The 9,682-nt window shown below is 38.3% G+C and overlaps 2 protein-coding genes across 3 annotated transcripts; both read left to right on the forward strand.

Moving 5' to 3' along the window:
• The first annotated feature begins 3,523 nt into the window (after positions 1–3,523).
• LOC133533347 (ATP synthase subunit b, mitochondrial-like) lies at positions 3,524–4,508 on the forward strand. Its single transcript, XM_061872342.1, has one exon. The coding sequence runs from the start codon at positions 3,602–3,604 to the stop codon at positions 4,406–4,408; it is 807 nt and encodes a 268-aa protein (XP_061728326.1). The 5' UTR covers positions 3,524–3,601; the 3' UTR covers positions 4,409–4,508.
• Positions 4,475–9,170, forward strand: LOC133533430 (thrombin inhibitor hemalin-like). Of its 2 annotated transcripts, none has more exons than XM_061872440.1 (5): positions 4,475–4,743; positions 5,532–5,622; positions 5,711–5,823; positions 7,338–7,431; positions 9,021–9,170. In XM_061872440.1, the coding sequence occupies exons 1-5, from the start codon at positions 4,614–4,616 to the stop codon at positions 9,154–9,156; spliced, it is 564 nt and encodes a 187-aa protein (XP_061728424.1). In that variant the 5' UTR covers positions 4,475–4,613; the 3' UTR covers positions 9,157–9,170. The 2 variants fall into 2 exon arrangements, with proteins under 2 accessions (XP_061728424.1, XP_061728485.1); XM_061872501.1 differs by having other exon boundaries at positions 4,527–4,743; positions 5,711–5,869.
• The last annotated feature ends 512 nt before the right edge of the window (positions 9,171–9,682 follow it).

Raw genomic sequence — 9,682 nt, forward strand, 5'->3', positions numbered from 1 at the left:
AACATATTCAAAAATTCACCTAGAGTATAAAAAATTATGTCACTTAACCAGGCATACAAACTTGTTTTAAACTGATAAAGACATAGATTTTTTATATTTCTTGGAATCTTATTATATATTGCACTAGGTGTCGTTTGTTTCAAGCGAGCTTTACATACGTCGTTGTAGGTTTTAACTTCATAGTTTTTACTATAATAATTTTGATTGCAATACAGCTGTTTCGTATATATATATATATATATATATATATATATATATATAACGAAGGCAACGACAAAAGTTTGTGTAGTCAATGCCGGATTTAGAGGTCTGGAGGCCTCGGGCAATAAAGGAGTGGAGGCCCCCTGGCCCCAAATTTTTCCAAAATTTAAAATGGTAAATTTTCCGAATTATCTATTGTGGGGGCCCCTCTTTTGTGTAGTTTAAATATGGGTTTAAACAATTCTAGTGGCTTAAGTGAAAATATAGCTTTAATTTTTTTTTTTGTTTAACAAAACCTTTTTGCATATCAGGGAAATTTCCCCATATGTTAAGACCATAGCGGAGTACAGACATAACGTAGCCTTGGTATGCTACTAGGGCTGCCTCACGAGATACATATTCTCGTAACTTTCGGAGTGGAAAAAAAAAATCATTTTGTTACATATATTTTCAACATGGACATTAAAGTTACAATATTCATTCAAATGCATACCTAGAAACTTAGGCAACGTACGAGACAAGCTACAAAGACTCCAAAGGCTCGCATGCGCGGCCACCACTGGCTGCACGAGGTCCACTCCAACTGCAGCCATGGAGGTCATGTTAAACCTTCCACCGCTGCACCTACACATACAGCAAGAGGCCAGTCTCTCAGCGGTAAGGTTGCGAACCCTTAATATATGGTCTAACAGCATAGGAGCTCTCCACACAACATGCCTGGAAAAGGTATATGACGAATTTCCAGTGCTTAGGTCGGGCACGGATCGGATTCACAAACAAGCTATCTTTGACAAAAGGTACAAAATACAGTTATATGAGGACGACAACCACGAAGGACTCAATCTCCGGGAGCTGAGAATCTTCACTGATGGGTCCAAAACAGACAGCGGGTCGGGCTCCGGAACCTTCTCAGAAGACCTGAACATGTCAATCACCACACCGCTAGGAGCCCATAACTCGGTATTCCAAGCTGAGTGCATGGGCATCTTAAACGCGGCGGCTGCCATCATTGCAAGGAAGGTAGTAGGATCCTCCATCCGCATACTCTCCGACAGTAGAGCAGTCTTAATGGCTCTAAATAGCCATATAATTACATCCAAACTTATACACGAATGCCACGAACGACTAATGGAGGTATGTCATAATAATAATAAGATCACTTTACAATGGATCAAGGGACACAGTGGATCCCGGGGTAACGATGCTGCGGACGAGCTTGCCAGGCAAGGATCGGGTGCGGGGGCGATTGGTCCGGAACCGATTCTTCCGATACCGTTTAGCAAGGTACGCTCAATGCTGCTGGCACGTACAGGGAAACTACACACAGAACACTGGCTGAATCAGACTGGATGCAGACAGGCAAAAGAAGCCATGCCTGGCATCAACGGAAAGCTCACAAGGGCGCTCCTTCAACTAGGGAAGGTCCGACTGAGTATGGTAACCAGTGTCATAACAGGTCATGGACTATTTAACAAACATCTTTTCATAACAGGTGTCACAGACAGTCCCTTATGCCGAGGATGCATGGAGACAGAAGAAACAGCCTCTCACGTGGTGCTGGAATGCAGCGGAGTGGCCCCATACAGGGCAAAACATCTCGGATCCCCGAGAGACCTCCCTGAGGTCCTACTCAACATCAAAGGTTTGATAGGATTCCTCGAGGAGTTGGGCTGGCAAGAGTAGCCAACCCTCCACCCCCCCTTGTCACGCAAAATAGGCGCCAGTTGTCGAGTTGCGGAAAATCGCCCGAACTACAATACAATACAATACCTAGAAACTTTGCGCTGTGATCTTTATCAACTTGTTCTGTGTTATAAATGATGTCAAGTTCTTTAGGTTTGCTCTTTCTTGTGAGTTATTGTACATGTTTAGTTTTAATAATATTTATGGACAGGTTGTAGTTTTCTAGCCATTGTATAGTCTTTTGTAAGGTTTGCTTTATCTCTTGTTCATAGGTCAGAATGTTCTGACCTATGAATAAGGCACGGTGTTATAATCGATGTGTCGTCAGCGATTAACACTGATGGATATCCTATAATTTTCGGCAAATCATTGATATAAAAGGAAAAGAGCAACGGTCCCAACAACCTTGAGGTACCCCGAATTTATTTGATTTATAACATGATTTGTAGTTCACTATAGTATTTCCTTCTTCTTAAATTATTTATGTACACTGTGCTATCTTACTTGGGTAATCCAGCACTGAATATTACCTCTCACGCCGTACAACTCTAATTTATCTAGTAGCCTCTTGGCCAAAATAACTTGACCAGGCCAAATTATTAAATTATTTTATTTTAAATATAATTTAATTTTGTTAAATTATATTGTAAGTAATTCAGCATTAAATTGGCTTTCAACCCATATATACAGTGTGGGCCCTGTAACTAAAGCAAAAAATTAAAATATACACCCTTTAACTAATCAGTAATAACGTCCAAATGGTATTAATTAATTAAAATGAAAAATAAAAAGGGATCTGTACCTATTACTTTTTTAAGACTTAAAATCTTTCTGACAAAACTTATGACCTGGCTAAGTATATATAACAACATTGCCGGAAATATTATTTCTGGGCCTGTAGTAATTAACATTAAATTCCCCACCTTATTTCATGTAACCTACAATAACAAAGTCTTTTTCAAACGTACAGTACGGTGACATTTAATTTCTTTTCATTCACTGACGCCAATCCTTTTTTACCAAGAATAACTTTAATCCTAATAAGATCCCAATAAGAATAGGACACATAATACATATCTTCGTAGCTTAGAATAAAATAAATATTATAGGACATTATTACACAAAAGTCCCACAGTAAGCTCAATAAGGTTTGAGTTGTAGGTACTTAGACAACGACATATATAATATAATATAAAAATACTTAAATACATAGAAGACATCCATGACTCAGGAAAAAATATCCATGCTCATCACACAAATTTACCAGGATCGAACCCCAGACCATCGACATTTCAATAGACACAAATGACCAAAATATATAATATTATGTTATACAAAAAAAAAAATGGGATCAATGCCGAAATCGCGACAGACAATTTTTTTTTTTGCGATTTCGCATTGGTCGCATAGCAAGTAACAATGAAATTATTATTGGTTTATAGTCAGGAATGATTAAACGTGTTTTAATTTGGTCGCTTTACGTATGGTCTGTCCCTCACGGGCGCACGCGTATGGCACATCTATAGAAAATAGACTATATCTATGCTCTAGTGTCAGTAGTTAGTAAATAAAACTTTTAGATGAATAATATTAACCACGGACAAACATGAACTTACCAGACCCGGAATTTTTTTAAATGTCAACTACGTCAAATAAACGTCATTTAGCAACTGTTAATAATATGGATGACTAGACATATCCAAATTCGTGTAGTAAAATGTTGTTCCGGCCCATATTAGGCAGGAAACGTTTTCTGTTTTCTCCGATGCTGTACAATCATACGAAGACATGCCCGTCAGCAAAGAGAAATCCTTGTGAATCACAACAGGAAGTAAAAAGATGTCCCTCGGGCGGCGGAGCGGACCAAGGGGGAGGAGGATCAGGTCATTCAGGTCAATCAGCCCTCAGGCGAAACATGTACTCCGGCCGGGTGCGCTTCGGCTTCCTTCCTGATGAATGGTTCACATTCTTTTACAAACAAACTGGTGTCACAGGCCCTTACTTATTCTTTTTTAACCTCACCAATTACCTGATGAGCAAAGAAATCTATGTCATGGAGCATGAGTACTACTTGGGTCTCTCCGCCTTCGTAGTTATTTTTTACGTCACAAAGAATTTCGGAAAAGACATAGGCGTGAGTTTAGACAAGCTAGTCGATGCGCATGCTGCTGATTTGGAGAAAGGCCGAAAGATGGAAATGGATTTTTTTAATAATGCAATAAAGATAGCTAAAGAGTCACAGCGTCGTGCCGAGGGGCAGAAGATGTTGATGGATGCGAAGAAAGAAAACGTTGCCATGCAGTTGGAAGCGATCTACCGAGAGAGGGCTATGGCGGTGTACCGCAGTGTTCGAGGCCGCATGGACTATCACATCAAGCGCTACCAGGCCGAGGCTCGCATTCATCAGAAGTGGATGCTAGGGTGGATATTACGAGAAGTACACAAGTCTATTACGCCTGAGTTTCAGAAACAGGCTTTGCAAAGCGCTATTAGCGACTTGGCAGCGGCTGCCAGTCGAGCCTAGTAACGGTAGGTATATTAAAGCCAATTTCTTTAAAATTGTTTTGTTTTACGTAACTTCACGGTGTTAGTTTTATTATTATTAAATTTGAAATCCACGTTAATCTGCTTTTAATCAAAAGACCAAACACACGTCTAGGCATTGCACGTTGTTGAAAACATGTCAAAAAGGACTGATTACGAGAACTAAATACGCAAAAATATCAATAATGACAGTTCTATGTTTGTATTTAAGCGTATTAATCACAATAGCTAATTTAAATTCTGTGAGACCGGATAACTCTATCGGGGATACGAACACCACTGCTATGGATGAAGGAGAAACTACTAGAGTAACGTGTAAGTTTTAAAATTTGTTTGAAACATACCTCATAACGAAAGTCATATAAGCCACATGAATCACAATTGTAGTCTATCTGTTTTAGTAGTACACAAGCGACTATAAATTAATGATAATTAACAGCTAGATGCTTTCCTTTCGGTAGTTTAAAAAGCCCAATCCTTATATGTTAAACTTTTACTTCGTTATTGCAATATTAACTGCATTATGTCTAATCATAAAATACAACTTAAGTTACTAAGTACTAAATTTTGAACCCTAAAATCGTAATGACAGACATTCATATGATTAGACACCCTGTAACATAGGTATTTATAATAAAATTGCATTTAACTGACATACGTGTACTCGTAGGTATTTGTCAGCTAGAGTAGGTAAAGTGAAATTCATAGAAATTGACAATAATGTAAACAAACCTATGTATGCGATTTCAGCGAACGATTTCACAGTGAAGAGTCTCGACATCACTTTGAAAGATTCGTTAGGTGGTGGGATCAAGGGTCACATGCAGAAAGCGTTTCTCTTGACACGGCCCGGATAGTCCGGAAGTTCTTCTCTCTGCAGCCCTGACCACCGGCAGCTTAGGCCTCTTGCCCCGATGCTGGCGGCACCTTGTTAGGTTTTTTTAGTAGGGTAATAAGTATTTTGTATTTTTTTGTACGTTTCTTTTTGAATATTATATTTTATATCCACATTATAAGCTAACATAACTTAAGAAGAAAATAAATAAAAGAATAATTTTGTTCATAATAATTAATTTATTAATTTGCTATGATTTCTTACCAAGATCCTCCGTTGTCTCAATGGAGCTTCGATGTCCACTGTAAATTCCAACCGGATTCATATGAATGTTCAAAGCCTGACCGATTTATTGACAGGTGAGTAGTTTGTTAATAATGGAAATAGGTATCATTGAAATTGTTGTAATATTAGCAAAAATAATGAACCATATTCTATTCACTCAAGGTGGTACTACGATGTTAAATTGGAAGATTGCAAGGCTTTTAAACACTACCGATGCAAATCCAACAATAGGAATATTTTTAAAACTTACAATGAATGCAGAGAATACTGTCGAGGCAAGTATTGGCAGACTGGCTCCAAATAAGCATTCCACGGAATTATGTAAGTATGTACTTGCCGCTATCCCGTACAAACGCGAATTTTCTGGCTATTTGCAGATATGTATACGAGTTTCTTTTCCTGTCAGATCACAAAGGAAAAAAATTTAAGAAAGGAGAAAGAAACAACTCGAAACAACATGCGTTTGTACAGACAGCTTGTGGAATGCCTTATAAAGGGCGACTCACGCTAGGACAGTCCGGGTCTAGGTCGAGGCGTCCGACACTTCATTTTCTATACAATACATCACGTGATCACCGATCACCCGTCATAGAAAATGAAGTGTAGGACGCCACGGCCCGGACCCCGACAGTTCTATCCATAAAGATGACTCACGCTAGACCGGATGAGTCCGGGGCGGAGTTTCCGGCGCTTACTTTACTATGACAGATGACCGGTGATTACGTGATGCTTTCCAGAGAAAACGAAGCGCCGGAAGCTATGGCCCGGACCCGGCACGGTCTAACGTAAGTCATCCTTAATACTCATTAAATATGATAGAGTTAGACTAAGATAAGTCTGCAGTCATTTTGATAGTCTAATCTATGCAAGTGTTATTTCAAACGTCAAACCTCTATGAAATTATGACGTATAAGTAGCACTTGCACAGTCTGAGCTTAGTCATCAGCAGGGCTAAGATGGACGGCTGTCTATCATTTGTCACCATACCTGTCACGCTCTAACAAATCTGTCTGTGCGAAAGTGACGCACGATATGACAAGTGATAAAAACAGGACCATGATATTGCTGCTGGGTCGATCTCTGTCTCTTCTTTTTATACACTAGAATATAATACATTTTATAAAATGTTCCGGAGTATATGTAAATAGAAGAGAAAATGGAGAAACATTCTATTGGATTTAGAGGGAAGCCTGATAGGTCGATCTGGCCTAGACGGTGAGACACCGCGCATCAAATCTTGAAGAAGCAACTCTTGAACAACAGGGTGCTTGCCAACGTGCTAATAGTTAACGCTTTGTAGCGTAGCATAGTCATCACTCTTCCCTATAGAGCGACAGTGACAGTTGCGTTTTGTTCGCCACGGAGCGTTAACGATTGGCACGTTGTCTACGCACCCTGAAAGCATGGTCTCGTTTAACATTTATCGCTCTGAATCTGAATGAACATTCGTGCTTGTAAGAATTGAATGCCATCGTGTTTATTTAACTTCGTAAATTTCATAGGTGTATTCCTGAACGTAAATCAAGTTAATTTCTCAAAGACACCGGTATTGTTGTTAACTTCGTTTTGAATATAATTATTTTTTATCTCATAAGGCCTTTACGAACGTGTACACTTAGCTTAGATTACTCGTATAGTCTGAGATACCACTATAAATTTCTGCACCTACCAGTTTAATATTACTCCGCCGAATTAGGCAAGCCGGTAGGGATCACAATCTATGGACGCCCCGCCACTGGTAGCTACATACTATTTCTGTTCTTTATTATATAACTAAGTTTATGTATAGACCCTGGCCCGCATCCGATAGAAGATGTATTGCCTGAAAATGCAGCATGCCACCTGCAACCAGATTTTGGAGATTGTCAAGATTATATTCCGATGTAAGATTTTTTTTCTACCTTAACAAAGCGTATGTATTTGCTAACAAATCAGCTGAAAGTGAGGAAGTGGACGCCATCACCAGTGCTGGTCATTGTCCCAGTACATGTTCTCTTCAACTTATGTCACTGACAATAAAGGTGATAGCAGGACATTTACTTAAACTTTAGTAAGTTTAGTCTCCTCAAACTTTAGTCTCCTGGCCTCCCCACATGAACGGTTATTGCTGTTTTTTTTTATGATACAGGAGGCAAACGAGCAGACGAATCATCTGATGGTAAGCGATTACCAGAGCGGTTGCAAGTGCGTTGCCGGCCTTTAAGATGGGAGTACGTTCTTTTCTTGAAGTATCTTGAAGTTTTCGTATCGGTCCGGAAATACCGCAGGCGACAGTTCATTCCACAGTTTAGCTGTGCGAGGCGGGAAGTTTTCTTTGCTGTTGTTTGTCTATAGCCATATTCTTACTCTTATGGAGCCATATTTTCTGGAAACATAATTACAAATTTTAGAAACCCAATACTTTCGAATCTACCGAATGACGTAGCAGACGATTATACAGTGTATAAATTCAATACCTGTGCACGGGCGAAAAACGGTGGTTAGCATAGGACCTTCGAAATATATTAAGATAATTTTTGCTTAGAAATACAATAAAAATACTAACCATACAAAATAATTCGGTCCGAAATGTAAAGCAACACACAACTTACGAGCTAGCTTGTTGCTACGATGCTTGTTGGATGTTGGCAGTTACGATAAAAAGCTCGTATCTCGTAATGTCATGTTATGTCTCGTAATGTTTGCAGTACGTTGCTGCTCGGTAAATTTTAAAAATAAATTACGGGGTCATAATTAAAAAACTTCTCAATTGATGATAACACGGATAAGTTATATATTTGGTTTTATTTATCGCCCGTATTGAATTTACATACTGTATAGGTTAACCCCCTTATTCATAAACGTCTACTAAAGTTGACAAGCCGCTAATAACTGGCTAATAATCGTTTGTCCCTTTCCATCATACCAATACGTCGGAAAGGGACAAGCGATTATTAGCGGCTTGTCAACTTTAGTAGACGTTTATGAATAAGGGGGTAAAAGTTTTTCTAAGTATATAGGATAAAAATTGATATATGTAAAACTATGTGAGTTTAAAACAATATATATATACCCTCATCCTTATCTATTTGTGATAAGAAAAAGTTGGTCCCGTCCATTGTTGCCTGGATTTAAAATTTAAAAAAAATCGGTTAATCTTGGCCACCATAGACTGGACTAACTTTTTAATAAGGAAACCTATTACAGTTAGTTTATATATACAATAAGCTTTCATTTCACACAATAAACGATTAATTAACAAAAAAGTAAAAAAAAATGTTTTAAATGTCCGTACCTAGGCAAATTATTTGCAAGGTGTTATGTGAATATTACCTATCATTTATTTATTATCACAAGGAAGTAGGTAACAGATGAGGGTATATATTTTTATAACGTATCTAAGTCTACGTTTAATCAACATTCAAACGGAGAGCAAGCAGGTTCTAAATTAATCCTGACTGATTTAGTTTAAAGTTTTTATTACCGTTTTTAGGTTCTACTTCGATATATCAGTTAAGAGATGCTTGGGTTTTGCGTTTAGCGGCTGCGGAGGCAACCAGAACCGATTCTACAACGACAAAACATGTGCAGCCGTGTGTAATGAAGCCATTGACAACACCGTTGATTAAACTATGTTATGTTATCCAAATGTTTTCTAGTGCAAATCTCACCTTGTTTCATATTTATTCATTACTTTCATTAGCTGTGAGATAGTATTTATTTTTCAGAAACGACTCAGTTTCTATAAATAATTACCTACTAATGCTACCAAATTAAAAAAAAAGAACATCTAAAAGCTTTGAAAATAAGCCTTTATCTTCTATATTAATTGCTGCAATGTTCTGCCGCGAGAGTAACCATAGAGTAACTTATTCATACTATGCCTTAAACAGTTTTTTGAGAACTTTTTACTACAAAATTGATACATCAAGGCGGATTATTTACAGAGAGCCTATCGCAAAACGAGAAAATCGAAATTTCGTTATTTGCTTCGCTATCGCTCGAACATCCAATTGCATATGCAAGAGTTATAGAGAGGCAAATAACGAAATTTCGATTCTTGTATTTCGTGGTAGGCCCTCAGTATGTGCTAGTGGCGCTCTATACGCAGAGTTTTGCGATATATTCCCTATTATGCCCTAAGTACACTTGAAA

This window comes from Cydia pomonella, chromosome 1 (assembly GCF_033807575.1).
Source record: "Cydia pomonella isolate Wapato2018A chromosome 1, ilCydPomo1, whole genome shotgun sequence".
Taxonomy (NCBI): Eukaryota; Metazoa; Arthropoda; class Insecta; order Lepidoptera; family Tortricidae; genus Cydia; species Cydia pomonella.